The 27,500-nt window shown below is 43.9% G+C and overlaps 3 protein-coding genes and 1 long non-coding RNA gene across 4 annotated transcripts in view; all 4 read left to right on the top strand.

The window, feature by feature from the left end:
- erbb3b (erb-b2 receptor tyrosine kinase 3b) overlaps window positions 1-10,281 on the top strand; it is a gene marked incomplete at its 5' end in the record, with an annotated part of 17,854 nt that extends 7,573 nt beyond the window's left edge. The window contains 19 exons of the mRNA XM_084479034.1: window positions 131-204; window positions 413-503; window positions 1,033-1,235; window positions 1,965-2,101; window positions 2,300-2,389; window positions 4,280-4,437; window positions 4,524-4,580; window positions 4,678-4,819; window positions 4,929-5,048; window positions 5,178-5,276; window positions 5,475-5,660; window positions 5,782-5,937; window positions 6,041-6,116; window positions 6,361-6,507; window positions 6,595-6,692; window positions 6,797-6,982; window positions 8,351-8,413; window positions 8,745-9,051; window positions 9,243-10,281. Coding sequence (XP_084335160.1) covers window positions 131-204; window positions 413-503; window positions 1,033-1,235; window positions 1,965-2,101; window positions 2,300-2,389; window positions 4,280-4,437; window positions 4,524-4,580; window positions 4,678-4,819; window positions 4,929-5,048; window positions 5,178-5,276; window positions 5,475-5,660; window positions 5,782-5,937; window positions 6,041-6,116; window positions 6,361-6,507; window positions 6,595-6,692; window positions 6,797-6,982; window positions 8,351-8,413; window positions 8,745-9,051; window positions 9,243-10,099 — 3,247 coding nt within the window. The 3' untranslated portion in view covers window positions 10,100-10,281. The remainder of the gene's footprint in view (window positions 1-130; window positions 205-412; window positions 504-1,032; window positions 1,236-1,964; window positions 2,102-2,299; window positions 2,390-4,279; window positions 4,438-4,523; window positions 4,581-4,677; window positions 4,820-4,928; window positions 5,049-5,177; window positions 5,277-5,474; window positions 5,661-5,781; window positions 5,938-6,040; window positions 6,117-6,360; window positions 6,508-6,594; window positions 6,693-6,796; window positions 6,983-8,350; window positions 8,414-8,744; window positions 9,052-9,242) is intronic.
- Window positions 10,282-10,693: 412 nt separating this feature from the next.
- On the top strand, window positions 10,694-16,568 carry pa2g4b (proliferation-associated 2G4, b). The gene is made up of 13 exons (XM_084480207.1): window positions 10,694-10,888; window positions 11,600-11,728; window positions 11,847-11,952; window positions 12,052-12,121; window positions 12,237-12,329; window positions 12,436-12,499; window positions 12,601-12,679; window positions 12,767-12,845; window positions 14,619-14,752; window positions 14,987-15,081; window positions 15,255-15,382; window positions 15,487-15,540; window positions 15,634-16,568. The coding sequence occupies exons 1-13, from the start codon at window positions 10,801-10,803 to the stop codon at window positions 15,691-15,693; spliced, it is 1,179 nt and encodes a 392-aa protein (XP_084336333.1). The 5' UTR covers window positions 10,694-10,800; the 3' UTR covers window positions 15,694-16,568.
- Window positions 16,569-17,918: 1,350 nt separating this feature from the next.
- Window positions 17,919-18,748, top strand: LOC311360249. Its single transcript, XR_014638381.1, has 4 exons — window positions 17,919-17,972; window positions 18,074-18,100; window positions 18,316-18,338; window positions 18,434-18,748. It is a non-coding gene; the product is annotated as an uncharacterized lncRNA (long non-coding RNA).
- A 2,280-nt stretch (window positions 18,749-21,028) lies between these two features.
- Window positions 21,029-27,500, top strand: part of esyt1a (extended synaptotagmin-like protein 1a) — a 23,408-nt gene continuing 16,936 nt past the window's right edge. Inside the window, exons 1-6 of the mRNA XM_084479695.1 lie at window positions 21,029-21,690; window positions 22,794-22,835; window positions 25,351-25,485; window positions 25,689-25,762; window positions 27,267-27,339; window positions 27,428-27,500. The exon at window positions 27,428-27,500 is cut by the window's right edge and continues 17 nt beyond it. Of these exons, the coding sequence (XP_084335821.1) occupies window positions 21,322-21,690; window positions 22,794-22,835; window positions 25,351-25,485; window positions 25,689-25,762; window positions 27,267-27,339; window positions 27,428-27,500 (766 nt within the window). The 5' untranslated portion in view covers window positions 21,029-21,321. The remainder of the gene's footprint in view (window positions 21,691-22,793; window positions 22,836-25,350; window positions 25,486-25,688; window positions 25,763-27,266; window positions 27,340-27,427) is intronic.

Raw genomic sequence — 27,500 nt, 5'->3', positions numbered from 1 at the left:
CTGTAGGCCTCCTTGAGCAAGACGCCTTAGCCCTATCCGCTCCTTAATGTCTTGTATCACTGACCTTGAACGTGGAAAGTGTCTGCATCACGACTAAATATAACTTTGTCTTCCTTTAACTGTTGAATAGAGACGACTTTAAAAATATTCCACCCTTGGATGCAAAGAAGCTGGAGGTGTTCCGCACTGTGAGAGAGATCACAGGTTGGTGTGTTGTGTTGTGTTGTTGCCTTGCATATGTTTCGTGCATATGTTATAGGAGCTACAACACTAATATTGATCCCACCTTGTGTTGTGTTTATTCAGTAGTATATGATAGGAGGAGCTACAACATTGATATTGATCCAGCTGTGTGGTGTGTTTGTTCAGTAGTATATTAAAGGAACATAAATATACTGTGTTAATTTGACAGATATCCTCAACATCCAGTACTGGCCCAAAGAGCTGAACGATCTTTCAGTTTTCTCTAGTCTGACCACCATTCAGGGCAGGTCCCTCTTCAAGTAAGAGTGTGTGTGTGTGTGTGTGTGTGTGTGTGTGTGTGTGTGCGTGTGCGTGTGCGTGTGTGTGTGTGTGTGTGTGTGTGTATGTGTGTGTGTGTGTCACATGACTTATGTGTGTTCCTGTACCGTCCTTACCTAATTTATATTAACTGACATGTGTTTTCATAAACAGAAACTATTTAACATTTTCTCCCACCACCTAACCCTCTTGGATGTCCATGTCTAATAACATTGAATGGCCAACCCACTGTGTGTGTATGCATGTCATCTATTTCTAACCCTTTGTATGTTTTGTGTCTCATCCATCTGTGCTGTACTGCCGTCCATCACCAGTGTAAAGAGGTATGGATGATGGTTCATCTCATCTCTCTCTCTGTGTCCTTAACCCAAAGCATGTTCCTCCCATTACCTATGTGTTTTTTATTTGAACTACTGTTCAGATATCCTTGTTGTCGTCCAGTTGTCTACAGTTTTGGCTTTCATGAGGTTTCACTGAAGGTCCTCGTCGTTTCCTTCCCGCCCGTCCCAGGAGCTTCTCCCTGGTGGTGATGCGTATCCCCACCCTCACGTCTCTGGGGCTGCGCTCCCTGCGTGAGATCAACGACGGCAGCGTGTTCATCAGTCAGAACGCCAACCTCTGCTACCACCACACCGTGAACTGGACCCGCCTGCTGCACGGACGCAACAACCGGCCCAACGACATCAAGCTCAACAGACCTCTGGAGCAGTGTGGTGAGTCAGACCTCTGGAGCAGTGTGGTGGGTCAGACCTCTGGAGCAGTGTGGTGGGTCAGACCTCTGGAGCAGTGTGGTGAGTCAGACCTCTGGAGCAGTGTGGTGGGTCAGACCTCTGGAGCAGTGTGGTGGGTCAGACCTCTGGAGCAGTGTGGTGGGTCAGACCTCTGGAGCAGTGTGGTGGGTCAGACCTCTGGAGCAGTGTGGTGGGTCAGACCTCTGGAGCAGTGTGGTGGGTCAGACCTCTGGAGCAGTGTGGTGGGTCAGACCTCTGGAGCAGTGTGGTGGGTCAGACCTCTGGAGCAGTGTGGTGGGTCAGACCTCTGGAGCAGTGTGGTGGGTCAGACCTCTGGAGCAGTGTGGTGGGTCAGACCTCTGGAGCAGTGTGGTGGGTCAGACCTCTGGAGCAGTGTGGTGGGTGAGACCTCTGGAGCAGTGTGGTGGGTGAGACATCTAGCCCCACAGACCTCAGTGTGGTGGGTGAGACATCTAGCCCCACAGACCTCAGTGTGGTGGGTGAGACACCTGAGGCCCCACAGACCTCTGGAGCAGTATGAATTGTTTTCTATTTTACCATTATCCTATTTAAGTGAGTACTTAAATAAGTAACATATATTGTGTATGATTCTGTAGATGTATTTATATTAAGAAATAATTATCAATCATTGTTCATATTTTTTAAGGGTTAGTCTGATTTAAGTGTTATTTTCTCTCCCTGTGACTCCAGTGGCCGAGGGCCAGGTGTGTGACCCTCTGTGTTCGGAGGCCGGCTGCTGGGGCCCGGGGCCCGACCAGTGTGTCTCCTGTAGGAACTACAGCCGCAATGGCGTCTGTGTTGCCAGCTGCCATTTCTACATAGGGTCAGTATTTATAAACAGGTTTTTTTTGGTTGTGTTGGATTTTCAGTATTTTGCTATTTAATCATTTTAGCCGACGCTTTTATTACCGTGAATTCAGGTTAATCAGTCATTAAGAAGGCCATGCACTCTTGGCGTCTTGTTTTATGATGCCTTCAGTGAGCTTTTGTCTAGAGGTGTTTTGTGCCATGTCTCCACCAGGGAGGTGAGGGAGATCGCGGGGTCCCACGGCGAGTGTGTTGTGTGTCACCCAGAGTGCCAGCTCCAGGAGGGACGGGTCAGCTGTACTGGGCCGGTAACTTTTCACTTACAAAACAATGTTTAGCACTCCTGTAGAATCTGTCTGATATTGGTTCACAGGAGATCAATCATCTCCATGGGACCAATAAGAATGTAGGAAGAAACACATGAAAAGCACTAGGAGATGATGTGTTGTGTATGTTTTTTTTTATCACATACCAGTGGTGATTTCTCTAAGACTAATTCAATTATCTAATTTCAAAAATTAAATGGTCAAATATATACTGTACTATCAGCTGCTTATCGCAGGTCGACTGACTCGATTTCCTTCTCATACAATCCCGTAGCGTCACAGTGCATTTGCCTGTTGAAGCTCAGCGTCCATCCACTTCAATGGGACTGCATAGAACAGCTTTTTTTTGTGTGTCGAAAGTCGACGGTCATTGGATAATGCTGCGATTATGTCCCTCCCACGGACGCTCAGCGTCTCTGGGGGTGAATGGAGGAGTGGGCTGGCCTGGATGCTGGGCTTCTGCGTGATGATTGGAGGGTCTGCGAAAGACTGAGTTGTTGTTTGATTGACAGCGATTTTGAACTATAAAACGTCGCCAGAGCTCTCTTCAGTCCTCAGTCCTATCGCGGATTTTGCAAGCGAGTCGAAAGACAAACTGCAACCTATTTCTTGATATTTGCTTGGCGAAATTGCTAGACAATTTTCATTTTCAATGTACATTTCATACACTTATACACACAATTTCTTGCTTCAGTTTAACATAATCCCCACATTTCCTTGTTCAAGTTTAATAACGTTTTGGTAGTTGGCCATCACTTTGATTCAGGGAGCCTGAGGTCTGAACTTCAAGTCCTGTATTCAGATCAGGACTTGTAGGGTGACAGGGGAAAGCTGTGTGATTTCTTGGTGTTCCTTAAAGACATGGAGTTGGACAGTGCAATGCCTCAGCTTTACAAACTGTTCTCATTAGTGGCAACAATTGGAGCTACATCTGCAGGTGTAGAAAGGAGCTTCTCCTGTTTAAAGCGGCTCAAGTCCTACACCCATAACACAATGGGCCAAGGCCGTTTAAGCAGCCTAGCTCTGCTGGCCATTGAGAGGACACTGGTCAAGTCACTGGAAAAGACAGCTAGTTGGTATGATAGAGCATTTCCTTGAAAATTAACAGAGAGGATAATTTACATATACAGTACATAAATTGACAATTTATATGATGTAGGCTGAAAATGAGCTTCCCCTCTTTGAAAGATGAGCAGCCGCCACTGTCACACACACACAACCATAGCTGTGTATCTACACTACCGTTCTAAAGTTGGCACCCAGACAATTTCATGTTTTCCATGAAAACTCACATTTTTATTAAACAGTTTTCAGCTGTGCTAACATAATTGCACAAGGGTTTTCTGATCAATGAGCTCAACAACGTAGCAGTGGCACCATTCGAACACAGGAGTGATGGTTGCTTGAAATGGGCCTCTGTACACCTATGCAGATATTCCATTAAAAATCTGCCGTTTCCAGCTGGAATAGTCATTTACCATATTAACAATGTCTAGACTGTATTTCTGATTCATTTAATGTTATCTTCATTGAAAAATATAGTGCTTTTCTTTAAAAAATAAGGACATTTCTAAATGACCTCAAACTTTTGCACGGTAGTGTAAATGTATTTTTAATAGAAATTGATTAATTTGCCTCTCACACATCTTGAAACCTGCTGCTTGCTTCCCTTTCGACCTGATATAGAAATAATAACAGGAACTCACTAGGATCATTTTGTTGTTACTAATCACCTTACAAAAACAACCCTCAACTTCCAGATGCCCTTTTTACATTTTCCCGGCTGGCAAAACGTCCAATATTCTGCCTGCTGATATGACAGATAAAGGCTTTTGTTTTTCTCAAACACCACTTTAATGTTTGACCAATCAGGGACCAGATGAGTGTGTGACGTGTGCCGGACTGAGGGACGGGCCCTACTGTGTGTCATCATGTCCCAGTGGTTTGACAGACGGACAGAAGGGGGTCATCTTCAAGTACGCCAACAAGGAGAGTGCTTGTGAACCCTGCCACCTCAACTGTACCCAAGGGTGAGCCTGAATTAGGGTGTTTCTTATCTCATAGGATGTCACGATATGTACACTGTACAAAGATCTACATGTGTGGACCTTTACAGATGCATTGGCCCTGAGCTGAAAGACTGTTCGGAGACTGCACTCCTAGCCAGTAAAAAGTAAGGGGTTCCCTCTGTTGGTGAACATTAAACACTACACGTTGACACTTGAGTCTCGTTACAGTAATAACCAGCATACTCTTAATTCTCCCGGTAGTAGACAGACCACAGGCATAGCACTGGGGGTCCCAGCCGGCCTGATAGTGTGCTTGGTGCTGTTCCTGCTGGGGTTGCTGTACCACAGAGGACTTGCCATCCGTAGCAAGAGAGCCATGAGGAGGTACCTGGAGAGTGGGGAGGTGAGTCTACCCCAGCCACCACCGACACTAGCAACATACTCCTCTGTGGGTTCAGGGGTCGCCCCTCGAGGGTTTATTTTGAATAACAACCTCTGTTGTACCTTGGCAGAGTTTTGAGCCGCTCGGTCCTGGAGAGAAGGGGACTAAAGTCTACGCACGGATCCTGAGAGCCCCTGAGCTGAAGAAGATCAAGGGTCTTGGAAGTGGAGTTTTTGGTACAATGCACAAGGTACACATCTTTGTATGCACATCTTTATATATATATATATATATATATATATATATATATATATACTACATCCACAACTATATATAATCCCTCCAAATGAACTGACTTGAGGTTTGAAATGGTGTGTAGGGATGTTGGACTCCTGAGGGAGAAACAGTAAAGATTCCTGTGGCCATCAAGACCATTGAGGACAGCTCTGGGCGACAGACCTTCACTGACATCACTGATGTGAGAACCAGTGCTTTCATCTCAATTATGTCATCATCTTTAAATTTAAAAGGGATTGTGGTAGCACAGATAGAAGACCATTTTATAGTAATAACACATACATAGATGTATAGGCGTATTATATTAACGTATTATATCAAGTCATAAAGAATACATACATAATAATTAATAACTAAAACATTGTCTTGGTTTTCACAGCACATGCTGTCTATGGGCAGCCTGGACCACCCATATATAGTCAGGCTGTTAGGTGTGTGTCCAGGTTCCAGCCTTCAACTGGTCACCCAGTTCAGCTCCCAGGGGTCTTTGCTGGAGCACATCAGGCACCACAGAGACAGCCTCGATCCCCAGAGGCTGCTCAACTGGTGTGTGCAGATTGCAAAAGTAAGAGTTTTATTCTATATATACTACTTTATACTACACTTTATTCTATATATAATACTATATACTACAATTTCATGTTACACTCGCCAATGAATCATGTTCTCCTCTCTGTGTCCATCAGGGTATGTTCTACCTGGAGGAACACGGCATGGTCCACAGAAACCTGGCAGCACGCAACGTTCTGCTGAAGAACGATTACCAGGTCCAGATCTCAGACTACGGTGTGGCAGACCTTCTCCATCCCGACGAGAAGAAATACGTATACAGTGAAACAAAGGTGAGCGTGACTCATTTCCCTCAGTCATTCATCACAGTGAGTTTCTAATTGCTTAATGGAATCAAAACCGATCATACGGGTGTCTGTGATTCATCTCTCCTAGACACCCATAAAATGGATGGCGCTGGAAAGTATTTTGTTTCGACGATACACCCATCAGAGTGATGTATGGAGTTATGGTAAGTGTGTTTGTGTGTGTGTGTGTGTGTGTGTGTGTGTGTGTGTGTGTGTGTGTGTGTGTGAGAGAGTGTCAGAGAAAATTGTAATTGAATTGAGAGAGAGAGATAGAGAGAGAGAGAGAGAGAGAGAGAGAGAGTGAGAGAGTGTAGTGTCTAGGTGACACATACATTAGGATTTTGACTTTTTGAAGATGGAATCTTAAATGAACTAGGCCTAAATCTCCTCTCTTGCCTCGCTCACTAGGGGTGACGGTGTGGGAGATGATGTCCTTCGGAGCTGAGCCCTACGCCTCCACCCCGCCACACGACCTGCTCAGTCTGCTGGAAAAGGGCGAGCGCCTGTCCCAGCCACAGATCTGCACCATAGACGTGTACATGTTCATGGTCAAGTGTGCGTGTTGTAAGACCTGTAAACGTCGGTCCACCGAGGCACGATCACAACGTGAAGCACTCACTGTTTTCAATATGTTTTTCGCAGGCTGGATGATTGATGAAAACATACGGCCGACTTTCAAAGAGCTGGCCAGTGACTTCACGCGTATGGCAAGAGACCCACGACGATTCCTCGTCATTAAGGTGTGTTTTATAGACTTTACATTCATCTGACAATAGACTCTGAGTCTATTGAGCTGTTTGGTGGCTGGTGGTGAAGAGCCTTCACCTCTACTGTGGTGTTGCAGTCAGAAGGAGAAGAAGGAGGAGTGGTGGAGCTTCACCACCGGGAGTCTGAGAGGGGTATGCTGGAGGCTGAGCTGGAGGAGCAGGAGTTGCAGGACATGGAGGACATGGAGGATGGCATGGCCACACCTCCACTTAACTTCTCTCCACCTCGCAGTCTGTCCCGTCACAGGATGAACTCTCACCGGGTAATGCTTGTCTAATCCTAAACCTTGTCTGTCCGGTCTGAGGATGAACTCTCACAGGGTAGTTGTAGTGTTGTCTTTCCAATTTTCTTTCCAATGTTCACAACACTCGGTAAGCCTAAAGAAGCAATAAGCTTGACTCCAAAAATGAGACGTCTCTCAAGTTATTTTGATCTTTTACTTGTCAAAAGGGAACAATACAAACATAGGCTTGAAATCGAAATAAGGGTACAAAAACTGTGTTGCTACGTATGCTTCTAGCTCTGTTTTCCTGTGCATGATGTAGCTTCTTTTGAGGTCATGAATATACGGAAGCCTAATGGGTAGTGATGGCAAAATGAAGTTTTTGTGAAGCATTGAAGCGTTTAGGCCAATTGTTTCGGAAATGGGTTCATTACTCAAAGCTTCAGTCATAGTGACCTCTGCTGGCGAAGTGCAAGGCTGCAGGCTATCTTTGCTTTAAAAATGATATGATGCACACAGACACACACGCACACACACACACACACACTCTCTACTGAATATCATGTTCTATTAACAAATAAAGATTGATGAATGTGTGTTGAGTTATTGAGGAGAGCACTGGGAAAATATGGCATAGGTTGCTGGGTTGGGTGTGCTTGTGAAACTATGACATAGGTTGCTGGGTTGCAGTGTTAGGCAAGTTAGTTACAGTTACTAGTTCTCCCAAAAAGTAACTATATGAGTTACTCAGTTATTTATAACACCGTTATTCCTATCACTGGGTGTGCTTGTGAAATGATCCAATGTAAACGCAAAAGCAACAATTCAATAGCAATAGCAAAGTTATTGAATAACGCACCAAATTGTGCATGGTTTAGAGTACTTAAAGTTTTGTGGCGCTCAAATTCAAAACCGTCTCAACCTGTCACCTCAGAATCGATCGATCACCTGATTGGACCGCAAACCAGTCAGGTCGTTCATTCAGGAAACATTTTCTGCTTCTGACGTCATATATCACGTGTTTCTTTCCACACCAAAGCAAGCGTCGAAGCTGTGCTTCATAGTGCAGGTTTCTAAGCACGTATCGGAGCTTTGGTATCGCATTGCCATCACTACTTATGGGTCCATGCTAATATGCAATCTTAATAATAATCATATTCAATACAACTCAAAATATGCAAACTAGGCATTTACAAAATATGTCTCTTACAGTAATGCTTGTCTGTCTGAGGATGAAGCCTCACAGGGTAATGCTTGTCTGTCTGAGGATGAAGCCTCACAGGGTAATGCTTGTCTGTCTGAGGGTGAACCCTCACAGGGTAATGCTTGATTTCCCTACAGACGATCCTAATGGATGGTCTTTTTAGAACAAGCACTTCATCTCCTGGGTTTGTTTGTCTCCTGTAGAGCTGCTCTTCTCATGGTGGACCAGTGGGGTATCTTCCTATGGCCCCCAGAACAGGAGAAAAGGTCGGTCTGCTCTCACACATGACATGAAAACACTGCAAACACAAAGAAAACAACATATACACAAAGAATCCAGAGTATACTTAAAGTCAATAGTTGGGCACACATACAGCCATCTCCTTAATATATCTTCAGTCTAGTCAGTTATATTACTACCATTTGGCAAATGGCCATGGTCAAATCAATATAATGAATCTGCTCCTTTGCCAAGAACTGACCACTGCAGGAAATGAGGTGCATGTAAATGTGTCGGCTGTTCCCCAATGGTCCTATTCCAAGAGAACAGGATTAGCTCATCTTGGCTGTTACATAAACAGAACTGTTTCCCATTCAGTGTCGACCCCAAAGGTCACGTCTGACCTCGGCGTGCACCATCTCTGAGGGTCTCGGGGGCCGCAGGAGAGACCCAGAGGAGGGGGAGCTCCAGGAGGGCATTCCACTGACAGGCAGCCTTCATCGGCCACGACGGGTTATGAGCGCACGGGCCGGTTCGCACACGTCCATGGGTCTGGTACCCAGGAAGCTCTCCACCGCCTCGGAGCCATCCACCCACAGAGCACCCGCCGAGGACGAGGAGGACGAAGAGATAGACCGCTACGGCTACGTCCTACCAGGTTCGTCCTGTAGCGGTTTGGGAAGAGGTAAGGATATATCGTAAGATGTAGAAAATATTCCACCCTTTACCCAACCCTAATTTACCTTCACCTTGAGGTCAATGTATACTGAGAAGAAACAAACTATAAACTGCATCGATGTCATGCCCTCCATCGGTTACAGTGCATCGAAAGCCTCCCATGAAAGTATAACACATCTGGTTTCTCTTGTCTCACAGTAACAAGACTCAGTCACACTGGTGGCAGAAACTCAAACTCGGCCAGGGGTCAACTGTCTCCATTGGCAAACCCTCCAGATTCTCCCCAGGACTATGAGGTGATGAGCCAACAGCTCAACTCCCCCGGAGACCCTGCTCCACGGACACCGGCCTCCACACCTTTACCCGTAGCGGGGGGCGAGGGTCACAGGACCACCACAACACCTCCAGGCTCTGTGGTGGAGGAACCCCGGTCAGCGGAGGCCTGCGCGGTAGCTGTGGCCTATCCAAGAGATTCACTGGAGAACCGTTTGCTGGCCGGTGAACATCCAGAGAGTAGGACACCACATGAGGCCGGGGAGCCAGGAGAGGCACATCGAGAAGCTGGAGAATATGAAGACATGGATTTTTTATCCGGCTCTCACGCCCAAGACCAAGATACTTTGGTGACAGAGAGACATAGCAGTCAAACACGTTGTGCACATCAAGCAGCCGTGGAGACGGTGGAGACGGTGGAGAAGGAGGCGACACCGGAAGAGCTTCCCTCACTCAAGATGCTGAGAAAACCAAGACAGGAGGGAGGGTGTGATGTGGAGTACCTCTATGCAAACCAGCAAGCAAGACTAGTGGAGAAGCTCAACGGCATGACGGGAACTGGCACACTGTCAGCGAGGGTAGCTAGAACAGCCCAGGAGTATGAGGAGATGGACGGGTTTCCCGAGAGATCGTATGGGTGTGAGCAGCCAGAGTACCAGAACCTCCCGGCGAAGGGGCTGGATGTGGCTCAGGAGATGGGCAGTAGCATGTGTGCATCGTTTGACAACCCGGACTATTGGCACAGCAGACTGTTTCTAAAGCCAGATGCTATACGTACCTAATAATGTAGAGTGACGCACAAGATTGGGACAAGATTTGATTTGATCTGTTGTAAATAAATACATCACAGTTGCATTGACTCTGAAAACCTGAAGAAAAGGTGTCTGTCTGAGTGCTGGGTATAGTGCTGTTGCAATGTATATTTTTTCATGTAGCAACAAATGTGGCTGATGCTTAGGCCCATGTGAACCAATTATGAAAAATCATTGAATTATTATTAACTTGACTATGAGCAGTTATAGTATTGTATGTTTACCAATAAATATGGCCCTCAATGTTATTTGCATTGACCTGAAGTATTCCAATGTTGCTGTGTTGATTAAAAAATATATAGATTTTGTATACGTTATATAAATCCTTAACGTTATATACAACTATAATAAATCTTGTGCAACAACAAAGAAGTTTTCACTACCCCTGCCCTGACAGAACACAGATGCGAAACGGCACAGAGCAGTAGACATACTTGAGATGAGATGGAGGCATGCAGATGCAAATGGCACAGAGTAGTAGACAGACTTCAGATGAGATGGAGGCATGCAGACGCGGATGACGCGCCTGATGTGGGCGGGGTCTAGTAGCCGGAGTCGGGCGGGCCTTTGAGTGGAGCGCTGTTGAGTGAACCGGGCAGCGTGGTCGATTCTGTGGAGGAGACACGCCGCGAAATAAAAGTTGTTTCTAGCGCTAACCACAAATTGTCAATATGTCTGGGGACGAAGATTCACAGGAGCAGACCATCGCTGATGACTTGGTGGTCACCAAGTACAAGATGGGGGCTGAGATCGCTAACCGTGAGTAGGAATGGACCATTTGTCTACCTTGGTGTGGCCATGTGCCCTAGGAAAAGCATGGGGTGTTATTATGACTAAGAAGCGCATTTCCGACGAATGTGGATATGATACGCAATAAATATTCACATAATCGTTTTTTGTTGGCTTCTAATTGTAGCTTTCCACTCAAGCTGCTGTCATATAGCCTCGGGAATTGTGCTTCTCTGCTAAGCTTTACAAGCTAACGTTAGCTTACCGCTAGGTAACAATGGCTAGCTGGTGTAGCCAGCTAAGCCCCATCGCGTAGGATCACTATGCTAGGCTATAGCATGTTACAAAACGGGCTGCAGCTGGATGAACTCAACGTGATGGTCCTCATGAAGCCACCAATGTATGGAGGGTGAATGTCGTGGTTCATAATCATCGACAAAAGGAACATAGTGACTCGCAAGCTGTCATCAAGTTGGTCAAATGTCAAACTCATGCTAGCTTGATTGCGTTTAAAGACAAACATTGGTGCAAGCTTTATCAGTGAAAGCTCTCAAGTCACACAATCAACAAGTCAAATTAGCAATTGATGATTAAAACATTTCTTGGGATTTTTTTATTTGTCTCAGAAATGTCAAGCAAGTTGTCCTCCATGGTGTTTAAGGGACACTTCTTAAATGGCGTTTTAAGTTTGTGATTTAATAATAACCCTGCCACCTGTTTTTGTGTCTTGTCCCCATGTAGAGGCCCTGAAGGTCGTGGTCGACGCGGCCAAAGCAGGTGTACCTGTGCTGAGCCTCTGCGATATGGGAGACGCCTTCATCAGCACAGAGACTGGGAAAGTCTTTAAAAAGGAGAAGGACATGAAGAAAGGTCTTCATCATTAATGGCTGTTGTTGTATACTATGCCGATGTATTGCCTTATCTTATTCCGTCATGTGTGCTTCTATATTGTATATGTTTATATTAACTATATCCTTGTCATTCTCAGGTATTGCTTTTCCAACAAGTGTCTCAGTCAACAACTGTGTATGCCACTTCTCTCCTTTGAGGAGCGACACTGAAATAATTCTCAAGGACGGCGACCTCGTTAAAATGTAGGCACTGGCACCACTAATCTTTCTGTTCCAAAAATTACACACCATTCCGGTTGTTATGTATTTTAGAGGAGAAATTACATTTTCTTTCCCTTTCAGTGATCTGGGTGTGCATGTTGATGGCTTCATATCAAACGTGGCCCACAGCTTTGTCGTTGGAGTGACCAAGGTATGTCGTCACTGTAGGGGACAAATCTTATAATTTGAAGCCTGCGCAATGTTTTTTTTTTACGTACTGTGTGTTTTCTAATACCTAATACGCATTTGTTACCACTTGTCTCCAGGATGCCCCGCTGACGGGCAGGAAGGCTGACGTGCTCAGAGCCGCTCACCTCTGTGCTGAGGCCGCCATACGCCTGGTCAAGCCTGGGAACCAGGTACATGTTGGATGGTTCTCGCCCACCTCTGGCGATGACTCTCAAAGAGTACACAATGTCACTGTTCATTGCTATGGCTAATGTAGGTCTCTCTATTGTTCATTAGAACTCACAAGTGACAGACGCTTGGAACAAGATCGCCAAGTCGTTCAAGTGTTCCCCGATCGAGGGTGAGTGAACGGTGGACGCTCCGTCGACGTCAGCCTGTATTATCAGCCCTAACATTGTGTCGCACTGTATACTTCTCCTAAATTGATACTTAACCTTGCAGGTATGCTGTCCCACCAGCTGAAACAGCACATTATTGATGGCGAGAAAACGATTATTCAAAATCCCAACGAGCAGCAAAGGTAAATATTAGTGCCCTACTCTGTGTGGTTTGAAACCTTACTCATCCCTCCTTCAGCAGTGACTCAAGCTCTCTGTTGTGATTGTAGGAAAGACCACGAGAAGGCCGAGTTTGAAGTTCACGAGGTGTACGCCGTCGATGTGCTGATAAGCACTGGCGAGGGAAAGGTAACATCACTCTTTATTTCATTCTTTCAACAGAGACCCTTCCCTGGATGGTGCCTGAAAAAGAAAACACTTTTTCATAATAATGTGGCTCTACTAAAGGAGTGATCACATCCTTTCTCTAGCTTTAAGCACGGCAAAGACTCGATTGAATATAGCCTTTAACACATTCCCTCAACATAGCCAATTACAACTGGATGGCCACCTGAATAATAATCAAACTATTCCTAGGTATGCTATTCCGCGAAGGGAACATAATAACCACTATTAACATTAACGTCTGATGGAGCTTCTTTCGTCGACATACACCAGTGGGGGTTCATACTAGGCGTGCGCCAATATGCGAAGGGCTCATATTGGAAATTGAAGGGATGATCGATAGTTTATTTTTTATACGCTAATGTTAGGTTGACTCTAACTAACTTACTATGAGAAATGGTCTATAAACAGAACACACTTGGAGTCATCTGCCTCCTTCAAAATATATTTTTTAAGATGAGTTTGATATTTTCAATGTCCTGCTTTGCCAAATGTGCATCCACCGAAACAAATCTTGAATAGACGAAGAGGAATTAATACTCGGCGCAAAGCGGGACAAGGACAATGTCTGGCGTTTTTCAGACAATCATCTTCATAAAAGCAACTTGCCAATTATCTATACCAGTTTACAAGCATGGACTACTTTGGATTATAGCAAGCTACAACAGCAGTCATATTGCTGAGTTGTTACGTTTGTGTTGTTTGATATGTTCTTTGAATAATGAAATAATAGGCAGGAGGCAGAGCTACAATCAGATGGAGTCTATGTTCACTCAGTTTTAGAGTAATATCAGATCTCAAGGATCTGTGCCCTTACTGTGCATTTAGAGATGTTTCTGAAGGAGCAGAATCTCCACACGATAAGCCCCGTTCAGCATGAGTGTTTTCTATCTTATTCAATGGATCTGACCCCCTGCATCTCCTTTGTTCATATGCCTGCTGGTCACCAAAACTATGCTCTGCGCTCTGGCACTGATGATAACTGTCTATTTTATAAAATTAAAAACTACTCATACTAGGGGTTTGACCAAACCACAAATTCTCACAATGTTTTTAGCATACTAAATACAAGTCTTTAAAGAATTTCAGATGCAGACAGTAAAATGAAAAAGGTTATCTCAGACAACAACGTATTCCCCTTATTTATTTCCTGAAGTTGTAGATGCTTCACTTCACCGCCAAGCTCTGTGGCATTTGTTTAATTTTAATATATAGTTTTATGTAGTTATATGGTTTATACATACAGTCATTATATTATATATATACATCCATTATACATTATCCCTAAATGTTCATGTTTCAAACTCATTCAGAACCGCTTTGTCCTTAATGTGGCCCGCTTCGTGCCTGTGCTTTAAAAAATTATATTTTAACGGCTCATTATTAAGGTTTTGTACTATTTGTAAAGTAGCCACATTTGTTGTGTGTGTATAACACTCGGTCCTGGAACTCAAACCATTTTCTAATGCCCTCAGAATTGTATTGAAATTATTACTTTAAAAGTGTGACAATAAGTAAACGCTCGGCTTGACAGGGCGCCCAAGTCTAAAACTACAATCTTTAGTTGGGGGCCAGCCCTCATTACTCCCTGGACAGGCTAAAGTCTGATAGGGGACCCTCTAAATGGTGCTGATATGCCTTATCTAGAAAGCCAGAAGTTTGAATTTGTCCTCAGCGATTTAAATGTGGTGCCCCTATCACCACAGTTCATTAATGTAATCCATCTCAACACTGTAGGCCAAGGACGGCGGGCAGCGGACCACCATCTACAAGAGGGACCCCAACAAGGTGTATGGCCTGAAGATGAAGACATCTCGGATGTTCTTCAGTGAAGTGGAGAGACGATTCGATGCCATGCCCTTTACTCTCAGGCATGTTACCGCTATGCTCAAAACGCTCTGCAAATATACTTTCAACACTCCATTTGTATGTTGTCACTTTAGATAGAGTGCAAGTGTATCTGTGCTATTTTTGTCCATTACTATTGAGTCATGGAAGTAAAATGTGTTGTGATTTCCTCAACTCAAGTGCAATTTTTTATTTCAGTATAAAATACACATTTCAACATGTTTTTTACTTGGCTAATGGCTCCATTGTGTCCACAGAGCCCTTCAGGATGAGTCCAAAGCCAGAATGGGTGTCGTGGAGTGCTCCAAGCATGAGCTGGTTCAGCCGTTCAATGTTTTGCACGAAAAAGAGGGTGAGTGGAACAAGAGAAGTTGTAAAAAAGTCTTTTAATCAACATGTAACAGCTTTGACAAACAATCACAGGATGTGTAATTGAAAATAATGTATTGGAATATTTGTATACAAGAGTCCGTAACAACTCCAGCCCATGTGTTTGATTCCATTTCTATACGCTTTCTTCCATAGGCGAGTTTGTTGCCCAGTTCAAGTTCACTGTTTTGCTCATGGCAAATGGACCGCTGCGAATTACAAACAGCCTGTTTGACCCAGATCTCTACAAGTCTGAGCACGACGTTGAGGACCCAGAGCTGAAGGTGAGGGGTGGGAGAGAGGCCTCGGGTGGATTTGGATATCAGGCCTTTAATGGGGATGGTGCACACATTACAGTCTAATGACCTGTTGCATTATTTTTTCAAAGGCTTTGCTCCAGAGCTCTGCCAGCCGCAAGGCCCAGAAGAAGAAGAAAAAGAAGGTAAGCTGAAATAGCAACGTCATTTTGAAGTGGGAGTTCAACAAAAAAAAAAATACCGCTTTTCCACAATCTCCCCTTTGTTTCCCCCGCAAGGCTTCCAAGACCGTGGAGAGTGCAACCGGGCAGGCGATGGAGACCGAAGCTGCCGAGTAGATCCATCCTTCTCAGCTTTTTGTTTTCCAAGAAAATACTGACTGACATCTGAGGACCCAAAGAACAGATGGTCAAGAATCCTTCCATCCCAGCTGTCTGAGGGCCAATTTGGCCGTCGTGAATACCTCCAAATTTAATGTCAGATTGGGATTTTGTTGCTCCTAAATAAAATGTGTCCTTGGCACAAACAGATTCACAGAATATTAGTGAGAATTCCAAGAGGATCTTGAGGGCATATACTATTATTATTTTTCTTTCCCACAATGAAGACTACCAAACTCTGCTAAAAACTGTAAATTAAATCTACATTTAATAGCACGGTTCTTACTGTGTGACCTGGAGTATTTCTACACAGCAGGCTGCCAATGTATTTGTGTGGGACAATTAAAGCTTTTGAAGTTAATCCATCCATTTTTGAAAAACATAACAAATGTTTACCTGCTGTTTGGGAGGAGAGGGATTTAACATCTCATTAGGATCCTCAAGTCACATGCCATCAACGGAAGCATGCTAATATTAGTTTAATGCCAGCACATATACTTTGTTCTCGCTGCTTCTAGAACGTACACCAGTACAACACAAACAACTGTATGAACTTTCCTTTTAGCATCCATCACATTTCAATTGGGTTCTTCTGCTTGTGGAAAATTTATTAAATATACAATTTTATTTTTTATTTTGCTCTGTTCATGGAGGAGTAGGTTTTTCAGAGTTCTCAATTTCTTGGATTTCTTATGCCACTACTGCTTTTAAGGAGTTTAGCATTCTGTTTACATAAGACTTCCATAGCTGTTTAATATGTGGATGCTTTTGTAAAACAAATCCCTGTTTCAGAGACTATTTTTGGAAACATTAAAAAGCCACCTGACATCAGATGCATGCTTGTTTTTCTGTATTGAGCTGTCCAGTGAAAACTTTGTTTAAAAGTCACTTAGTATGATTCTATAGACTCAAGCAAAGGTTCTCCGTTTTTGCGGAGGGTTATATGTGTCGTACATTTTCAAGTTCTTAAATTTTATAAATCGCAAACTAGAACTGTCCATTTTTATTTCTGAGTGTACTAAATTAAAATGTCTGCTGAATGGAAGTGTTGGATTGGAATTGTTTTAGGTAGCAAATTACTAGTTAAATATAGTTTATTTGAATAAACATATCTTACTGGTACACATGCAACGTGTTGACCTATTGCATTACAGAGGGTTTGAAGACACTGCATTTCATTGTGCCAGGGAAAATGGATATAAATAGTTTTCCTTGTTGATGGACAATTTTCTAAGGGCGCACTCACACTAGGCCATCTGTACCGTGCCCTAGTACGTTTCCCCCCTAAAGTCTAGATCGTTTGGCTAGTGTGAGCACGCCATCCGTACTCAAGTACAGTTAAATTCCGTGGCCTCGATACACTTCGGAGAGGTGTGCTCAATTGTACTTGAGTACGGTACAGGGACACTTTGCCTAGTGTAAGAGCCCTCCAACCGTTTTGAATTAAAATGGCTAGGACATCTGCAAATACATATGAAACATTGGCCTGATAGATTAGATGAGTGTTTGCCAAAGTATTGTATAAGATTAAAACATTTTACAATAGGTTATAGTTAAACATAGCAAATGTTACTATCTTATTCTCTATCCCCTTGGGGATCAATAAAGTATCTATCATCATCATCATCATCTAAATGGAATAGAGAAATAGCCCTACAGGCCATACATAAATAGGCTATGCATATATTACTTTTTTCAAAAGCTTTACACCTTGTGATGATTGATTGCATAATGATTGACAAATCAGTGATCATTATTGCTAGCCCTTTAGGTCATCCATCCCAACCCCCGGTCCCGTTAGTAACCCCGGAACGTTATGTCATATTTTAGCGTATACAAGCAGCATATTTCCCCCGACACTGAGACATAATCGATCACTATGAAACTAAACCACTGTAAATCAAGTCTTTGCACTACTTTTGTGTTTATTTTAGTCTCAGGTGACTTTTCTTGTGTTCCTCTTATAAATTATAGTTTTTATATTATTGCATTGTTGAGGGGAAGTATTTCATAGCTGTTGCTTTAATTGTTGGGAATATGACAAATAAACCATCTTGAAAAACAGCCACCTCCTTTGTTTAAAAATGATGCATCTTCCACCTCCACCTTTTCAAGTACTAGCGACTGCCAGCTTTTGGTCAAGAGCGTCCAGCTGTCCAAAGAAATCCCAGAGGCGCCAACCCTATAAATACCGAGTCGCTCCGTGATGACGTTCTTCCCGGACCTTCTGTTGAGAGGTGAGCACAGGCCAGGGAATATTCGCTTCAGCAATCCAAGTAAATCGTGTTATTCTTTAAGCCATCTAACCAATGTGTCATCTATTTTGTGTTCTTTTCAGACTTACCTCCTCAACATGAGAGCTAAGGTATGTATTCTTTGCGTTTTAATCATCGAAAACCGCGTTATTGCATGGTGGCTAGCCGAGTCATGGCTAAGCTAACCTAAATGCAAACTGGGATAATGGCATGTGTATCGGGAGTAATATCAAGCTGTATTTTATAAGTACCGTATTTACAGATTGCTGTTGAATGTGAGGACATGTCAATAATATGAATGCAAACTTTTGTTTCTCCTTTGCAGTGGAGGAAGAAGCGTATGCGCAGGTAAAATTATTTCCACTTCACCATTTTGTAGATATACATTACAACATAAGCAATTTGCAGTTCAGTTTAAGTTAACCAATGTTTCACTTGTGCAGACTGAAGCGTAAAAGGAGGAAGATGAGGCAGAGGTCCAAGTAGATGCCCACTCCATGATGACTAGCTGTGGCCATCGCCAGCCCTTTGGGACTCGTGTAGATCACGGCTGTCGTCCAGGACCCCTGCGGACCAGTGACGTCATATCAGCCGGACCAGTGACGTCATATCAACCAGCTGCAGAGGAGTAGCAGCAGGCCTGCTGATTGATATGGAAGACCTGACTCCAGATCTGGATATTTTGGACTTCGGACTCCTTTATGCTCACCCGTTTTTGTTTATACTGTTATGAATAAAGATTTTGGTTTTAAAACTAATGGGCTGGACTGCTAATTTGACCGGTATTTCTGCCAACCTTTATATCAATGGACATCGTTGACCAGTGTGGTCGTACTTTTAAAAGGGGGTAGTTCTAGTTTTAAATCGTTGTCTACATTTTCTTTACTGGTATGAGGACTTCCATCACTGGCCACTAGATGGCCTGTTGGGCTGCAATAATTAACCACCCACTTGACAGGCCTAAATATGTATTTTGGCGCAAAGCTACGGTAAATTTTGCAGCATTCACATTGCCAGTTGAACAAGTTTGCTCGCCCAACCCAATTTGCGGTATCAAATGCATACTTGAGCATTCACCTAACGTACTACTCAGTTCAATGCATGCCTTTCTTTCAGCAATAAATATAGTTCATGCTTTCTCTAAATCTGTGCTTTTATCAGGAAAGAAGACTAAACCTATTTTAAAGATTTTGGTGATGGTGCAGAGTTCCCCACCTTAGCGTGTTGGTGCATAATTCACCACCTTAGTGTGGTGGTGGTGCAGAGTTCCCCCCCCCCCCCTTAGTGTGGTGGTGGTGGTGCAGAGTTCCCCACCTTAGTGTGGTGGTGATGGTGCAGAGTACCTCACCTTAGTGTGGTGGTGGTGCAGAGTCCCCCCCCCCCCCCCTTAGAGTGGTGGTGGTGGTACAGAGTTCCCCACCTTAGAGTGGTGGTGCGGAGTACCTCACCTTAGTGTGGTGGTGGTGCAGAGTCCCCCCCTTAGAGTGGTGGTGGTGGTGGTGCAGAGTTCCTCACCTTAGTGTGGTGGTGGTGCAGAGTTCCTCACCTTAGAGTGGTGGTGGTGGTGGTGCAGAGTTCCTCACCTTAGTGTGGTGGTGGTGCAGAGTTCCTCACCTTAGTGTGGTGGTGGTGGGAGGCTGATGGTGCAGAGTTCCCCCCCTTAGTGTAGTAGTGGTGGTGGTGGTGCAGAGTACCTCACCTTAATGTGGTGGTGGTGGTGGTGCAGAGTTCCTCACCTTAGAGTGGTGGTGGGAGGCTGGTGGTGCAGAGTTCCTCACCTTAGTGTGGTGGTGGTGGGAGGCTGATGGTGCAGAGTTCCCCCCCTTAGTGTAGTAGTGGTGGTGGTGGTGCAGAGTACCTCACCTTAATGTGGTGGTGGTGGTGGTGCAGAGTTCCTCACCTTAGAGTGGTGGTGGGAGGCTGGTGGTGCAGAGTACCTCACCTTAGTGTGGTGGTGGTGGTGGTGCAGAGTTCCTCACCTTAGTGTGGTGGTGGTGCAGAGTACCTCACCCCCTGGTGGTGGTGGTGGGAGGCTGATGGTGCAGAGTTCCTCACCTTAGAGTGGTGGTGGTGGTGGTGCAGAGTTCCTCACCTTAGAGTGGTGGTGGTGGTGGTGGTGCAGAGTTCCTCACCTTAGTGTGGTGGTGGTGGTGGTGCAGAGTTCCTCACCTTAGAGTGGTGGTGGTGGTGGTGGTGCAGAGTTCCTCACCTTAGTGTGGTGGTGGTGGTGATGGTGCAGATTACCTCACCTTAGTGTGGTGGTGGTGGGAGGCTGATGGTGCAGAGTTCCCCACCTTAGGCGCGGGACCACCTTCTCCAACGCCCGGAGCAGCTGCAGTCCGTCCATCCTGGATCAATACGCCCTGCACATTGGCAAATGGTTGGGCATGTCATGAATAACAAGATCCCGGCTATGATTCTCTAGAACCAGGAGTATAAACATGGAATTCAGTCCGGAATAAAATAATAGGGTACACTAATGTTCCTTTAAATAACGTTACGCCACAGCTGTAACCGGCATAGCTTATCATTTAAAAGCATCACCCTTGTGTACATTGGCCACACGGGAAGATGGGTTTATTGCCTGCAGCTGCAAAAATCGGTGTGCTTATAAATATGTAAGGTGCCATAGTAACTGGTAGCCTGTTGCCTTGCAATATGTATATTATTGCCTTGCAATAATAAGTATTTAACCCAAGTTGAACGTCTTCTCCTGGTGTCGCATGGACGCTCTGCAGACCACACGACCCACTGCAGTGCAGGCGTACTGAAACACTTATCTCCTCATGTCCAAAGATATGCCTGTTGTTGGGGAATGCTCAGCCAACCCCTCACTTTTTAAAAAATATATATACCTTTCCTAAACCTTGTATATATAATATAATGATATTATTATGGATTATTATTAGGATGCTTTGGGTTTACAGAGCTGTATGAAACCCCAGAAGACGTCACCACAGTACGCCCCGCCCTTGTAACTATTCTCGGAACAAGTTAATTCTAGGGTTTAGTTTTCTATTGGATTTAATGTGAAGGAGGGCTTCTGACTGAGCACGCCTTTCACGGGTACTTTTACCGCTGGATCCGCTGCAGCTCGTGTTTGTGTGTGACAGAAAACGGTTGCCCCGTGGCGATGTGTGGAAGCGCAGTGCAATGAAACCACCGTGATATTACTAACCGTGTTACTACCAGGTGTCTTCTGTTGTCATTTTATTCGATGGTTTTCACAATAATGTGGTGAATCGTGTCGAGAACACTGCAGGTCGTGAATCTTGCAACCCACACCGACAGAGAAGTAAGGGCTCTTTACTTCGAGTAGGAAGCGTTCGCGATGCCATCTGCAGATGCAGGACAGACGGTGACAGGCGAGGGGGCTGCGGACTCGGCCTACCCCAAAGACATGCATCCTCCCGGTCCACCTGGGGAAGACCCGCAGCCTCCACGGCCACCTGGAGAACGCGCGACCACTGTTCTGTGGTCTTTTGGGAAATGCCTCGCCACCCTTCTGCCAGTGTACCTGGCTGGATACTTTGGATTCAGCATCATGCTGGTGCTGTTCGGTCTGCTGATCTACATGGGATGGAAGCACAGTCGGCTGGAGAAAGTGATGAGGCTGAAGTCTGCCATGTACCTCTTGGAGAACGAGAGGCAGTTTACAATGGGAAACGTGATGAGAACTAAACGTGATTTACCTCCATGGGTAAGAAATAACAATACTTTGAATATAATATATAGTAATAATATCGTGGTACCCAGCCTTTCTGTCAGACCCTAAATAAAAGACAGGATAAGTAAAATGCTTAGTATGAAAAAGTAATAATATCATAGTATAATGCAGGATCTCAATTAAGGTATAAGTATACATCATTTTCTTTGACACATTCAACATAATCTTAATTTGATGATAACCATTGTGTATCACTCACTGTGGGTTTATATCTTTATACTTATTATTAGTTGTAATTCAACACTATCTGAATACTGGTTGTGTTAAAGGTTGCACACACATGCACATCTCACAGGCACGTCCACAGAAAACTAACCAGCATGTAAGTCCTTGTTAATCTATAGCCTCCTCCTTTTTTATTCTGTCTATTCAAAACATTCGTATAATGGCCATGACCTTTATTTTGAATTCCTAACGTCTGCTGAACACTCCCCAACTCCCCCCATAAGAATGTGAATTTTACAGCCTGGGGAGGAAGACTGTTAGCAGAACATTTAGGGTAGTGATCAGCTGACAAGCTGATCACTACCCTGGTGGTGTGAGCTTCCTCTTCCTGTTGCCCTGCTGCAGAGCTACTGCTGACCTCATTTGGTTCCAAAGAAAACTGTTTAATAATATAAACATCATTCAGTGCTCTGAAGTAACCATATGAGGAGACAAAATACACACACACACACACACACACACACACACACACACACACACACACACACACACACACACACACACACACACACACACACACACACACCACACACACACACACACACACACACACACACACACACACACACACACACATATACATATACATACACACGCTTATATTACTCAAGAGTTTTAGGAGTTGACAGGGTGAGAATCTAACCAATGTTTGTTGACATATAAGAAATATAATAGAGATATTAAAGTGGAAGGGTAGTGATAGAGTAGAATACAGAGATAGTAGATAGTACAAATATTAACTCACAGTATAGTGTTTTCTTTGTGTTATGTTCTCTCGCCAAATACTAGTTTCACACCTGCATGACAAAGTTTGAGTTTGCACGGCTAATGTTATATACCTTTGTATACAGGTCAACTTCCCGGACGTGGAAAAAGTGGAGTGGCTGAACAAGGTACAACTGTGTGCATGTGTGTGTTTAGGATATTAGCCCAGTGTTACAGTTGTCCAAATATTGGGACTTGCAGGGCAAGTATTATCACTGTGTGACACCTCGACAGGCTAAAGCTAACCATGTGGTTCAAAGTGTTCCCTGGCAGTCAGTTCATCAGATCAGGTTATGGTCTGATGTTATTAAGAGAGAGGATAGGTTGGTGGGCAGACCGTATTAAACTGGAGACCCATGTCCTTCGCCATTACAGTAAACTTGCCTACGCTCAGACTAGAAGCATGGAGGTGAATACTAAGAAGGTCCCTTTCTGTAGAGAAGATGTAATCAGGTCCCTGATAGAAGAGCACATTATGAGAGGGTGATCTTCAGGAGTCCTCCCCCCCCCCCCCCCATCTCTCCTCCAGGCCCTGATGTGCATGTGATTTTGCTGAGCACTCTCATACCTCATGACTAGCTATTGTTAAAGTACCAGCACTGATTCGTTCTGAAGAAGTGCGTGATGAATTTGTTGTTATTGAAACTCTCATACAAATCTGTTTATCCTCAGGTCTCAGCCAGACCCTCAAATTAATTTTCAGTTACGGTCTCTCGACAGCACATTAGAGCTCATTATTACATAAAGACAAATCTGCTCCCTAGGGACTTGAAGGTAAAATCCTTCTTCAGCAAATGGGTTGTCATTAATCTAGAGATAGATCTACCGTCATTGACGAAGCCATCGTCTAATTTAAACACTGATGACAATGTTACACTCACATAAAGTAATCATCCGATTGTTTATTATTGTTGAATTCCAATTTGTAACCTAGCAAACTCCCCTTCTGGATGCACAACAATAAATTTGGGTTTAAACAACTCACCTGGAGCTGGTTAAGAATTTAAAAATATCTTGGCATATCCCTTTCAATAAGAACAATTAAGTGCTAATCAGGAAAGCCTGGCTTTTAAATATTTCTACCATTGAAAAGCTTCTTCTTATTGGTAGGATTATTTCCATTAATTTTGTATTCATAACATGACTCATTGACATGGAAATGTATTATTATCTTTGTTTGTATTGTAGTGTTAACCTCACCCTCACCATTCAGAACAGTATAGAAAAAAAGACACCTTCGAGGTATGATGCGTTATGGAACATCATTCATGATCTTGCATTTGGGATACCTTTACATAAATGATGTAAGCCATTGGCTCCGGCTGAGCTGGTGAAAATGGTACCAGTGCCGCATCCCGACTCTAAGCAGCCACTTTGAGCCAGAGATGATGGTCAAAGAGATACGTAGACAAGAAGCCAGAGCTGACAGACGAAGCAACATGGAGCTGAGAAAAACCTTTCCCTAGAATGATGCAGAATGGGAATTGATCGGCCAAATCTCTCAGCCATTTAGAGCCCAACAACATATACAGCAACAAATATGTGCTCATTATCTGTCTCACCTCCCGTTTATTTCAATTTCTGTTTGTCTGTTCACACCAACTGCTTCAAACAATGGTTAAATTCATCTTATATAAATCTAGTTGACTGTATCTGAAGTAGAAGAACAGACATTTAAAAACGACTCAAAGGGTAAGGTAAAAAGTAGCCCTCTGACATCTATATGGGTTGTTTCTGTGCAAAGCTAACAGAACCTCACTCATATTAATATTATTAGAAGACAGTTACATTTACAGTTACAGTTAAACCATTCCAACTTCAAAACAATTAACAATATACTGAAAATAATGAACATTAACTTTTCTCCAATGTGCAAATCCGTTTTCAATGTTGGCAACAGAACTCAAAACATTATGATCAAAGCAAGAACACACGTCTGGTCTGATTAAGCCTTGACCTCTTTTGTCAGAAGTTCCCTTATCTCTACAGCACAACAAAAAACTACAACGATATAACGCATTCGCCAGGAATCCTTCTTGGACGACTTCAAACATTTATCTTAAATCAGGCCATTGACATTGGGAATGTCTTGTCACTGCTCTGAATCTGCTCCATTGGCAATGTATGCTAGTCCACTTTCATCCATCCTCACTCGCTTCTAGTTCTCCCATAGACGCCCTTTCTCCACAGTGACGTCTGCCGTCTGTGCACCGATGGAAACCCCAAGGGATTGTCTTTTATATGTGTTATCGTCCGTCCATTTATGTTGAAATCTGTCTTGATGTTGCAAAGGCGCGCAATGAGAAGAAAGAACAAATATTTGTGTTAAAATGTAGGGAGTAAAAGTAAGAAGTTCACACCTCTGGAGGCTTCTAAGAGTTGTCCTCTCCCTCTGAGATATCCCAATGAGCACCCCCCCTCCCAGCCAAACAACCACAACATACTGTAGATGCACAGGGTGCAGTTCACCATGCGGGTCTCATGGGATGACCCCCAACAATAGTGCTCACTGCTCCTGTTTCATGAGATAAAAGGGGAGTGCGTTGAATCAGCAAAGAATTAATTTGTCAATTGAATTCACATTTATCAAATGACATCGCCTTCATAGCTGATACAAAGCTCTCCTTGGGGCCTTTCCTGTAGATCCTGCAGCAGGCCTGGCCTTTCGTGGGCCAGTATCTGGAGAAGATGCTCTTGGAAACAGTGGCTCCAGCCATCCGTGCCTCCAGCGTTCATCTGCAGACACTCAGCTTCACCAAGGTCAACCTGGGGGACAAGGTATATGACGTTCCTCCTTAAACAGACCTTTTAATCAACACTGTTCCTTAAGGGGCGTGATGGAACTGTTTCATTTCTGAAGCACGATGAGGTTGGCGAGCTGGCAGATGTCCAGATGGTATGGTAAACAAAACAGTTAGCATCCATCTCTGTCTGGGCTGTTTGTTTCAGCTTCATTAGCAGCTGACAGTTGTTTTTCTCAGGCGCTGAAGGTGGTGGGCGTAAAAGCCCACACAGAACACGACAAGCGGCAGGTGCTGTTGGACCTGTATGTGAGGTACTGTATCTGACCTCTTGGATTATATATTCTGAAGATCAGGGTAAGATAAGGGGTCTCTGTACCACATATTATTGTAATAGCTAAATTACTGTGAAGTACTAGCCTGGAAATCCAGACCCACATCTAGAAAGCTGTAGGGTCTGGCAATGAGTAATGAAAATGGCCCAGGCGGCACCAAGCATGCATTTGAAAATATCACTGCACGCAATTGGATAACACTACAACCAATCAGAAGAATACATGGGGTGACGTATCCAGACCAGCGGAGCTAACCAATAGATAAGACTCTTGCCTTATCCGGTCGGTAAAACAGCAACGCTTTTGGCCCGCCTATATCAGATACACCGATGTGCTTGGCTAATGTTCTGGGCCAGGGGAATCGGGGAGTGAGTATATTGCTCCCCGATTCCCCTGAGTGAATCGAGGAGTGACTCGCTGATCAGAGTGACTCGCTGATCAGAGTGACTCGCTGAGTGACTCGCTGATCAAATTCAAATTGTGCTCTCGTGAGAACTCTGGATTTCCAGGGTAGTGAAGTACTGGTACTGGGCCGCTTTATAATTTATACTGTTTATACCTTTTTGTTTTGTTTGCCCTGTTTGTCTTTACTTTACCATTTACCTTAGCATCTATTTTTGTTTTCATAAGTACTTTGTATTTTATTGTATTTTATCTTATCCTGTGTTTTCCACTGCTGCTAGGCTGTTGTAATAAAGGAATTTCCCCTCCGGGAGATAATAAAGTTGTTATCTATCTATCTAGCTATCTATCTTCAACCCAATACAACCCCACTGTTTGTTAATGAATTAAAATGTATTTGTAACATGTGTGAAAACTAGGGCTGGGCAACAATTAAAAGTTTTAATCGTGATTAATCGCATAGTATTGATGAGTTAACTCGCGATTAATCACACTTTTAAAATCCACTCCAATTGAAGTTAAATGCGATTATCAAATGGAATGACACATTATTATTCATACCATGTATGTACATGTACTTAATAAGCAAAAACTAGACCATGTGATCTTGAGGGAGTTTTATTGACTCACTCAGTGTGGGTTGAATATAAACTTACGGAACACCACAGATTTGGGAATTGTAAACAGGCAGTTAATTAGTACAATTGTAAACCAACAGTTACTACAAGTGTAGTTAAATTCAAATAAGTAGCGCCACAGATTTGGGAATTGTAAACAGGCTGTCACTTACTGCAATTGTAATCAGGCAGTCACTTACTGCAAGTGTAATTGAATGTAAAGTAAGTGGAACTAAAAACAAAAATGATATGAATGTTGACATTCTGTGGGCAAAAGCTTTCAAAATCAAAGTAAAAAAAAAAAAAACATTCAGTAGAAACGTGCGTTAATGCATCAATTTGTATTAATCGCGCTAAAATAAGATTGCGCTAACGCGTAATTAACGCGTTAACTTTCCCAGCCCTAGCGGAAACAATCCAAAATACTTCCATGGTTAAGAACGCCCCCCTTCCTTCTCTCGCAGCTACGCTGGCGATGTGGAAATCAACGTGGAGATCAAAAAGTACTTCTGCAAAGCGGGAGTCAAAGGGATCCAGGTAAAGGGCTTGAAAACACGTGTGACTTTATGAAGTGACTTGCTATCACTACTGAGCCTCTCACTCACCGTGTCCAACACGCTTCCAGCTGCATGGGAAGCTGCGAGTCATCCTGGAGCCCCTGATGGGTGACGTGCCGCTGGTGGGAGCCATCACCATGT

This window comes from Micromesistius poutassou, assembly GCF_964030765.1.
Source record: "Micromesistius poutassou genome assembly, chromosome: 15".
NCBI classification, from domain to species: Eukaryota; Metazoa; Chordata; class Actinopteri; order Gadiformes; family Gadidae; genus Micromesistius; species Micromesistius poutassou.
The sequence above is the reverse complement of the archived record's forward strand: the minus strand, read 5'-3'. Positions and strand labels throughout refer to the sequence as shown.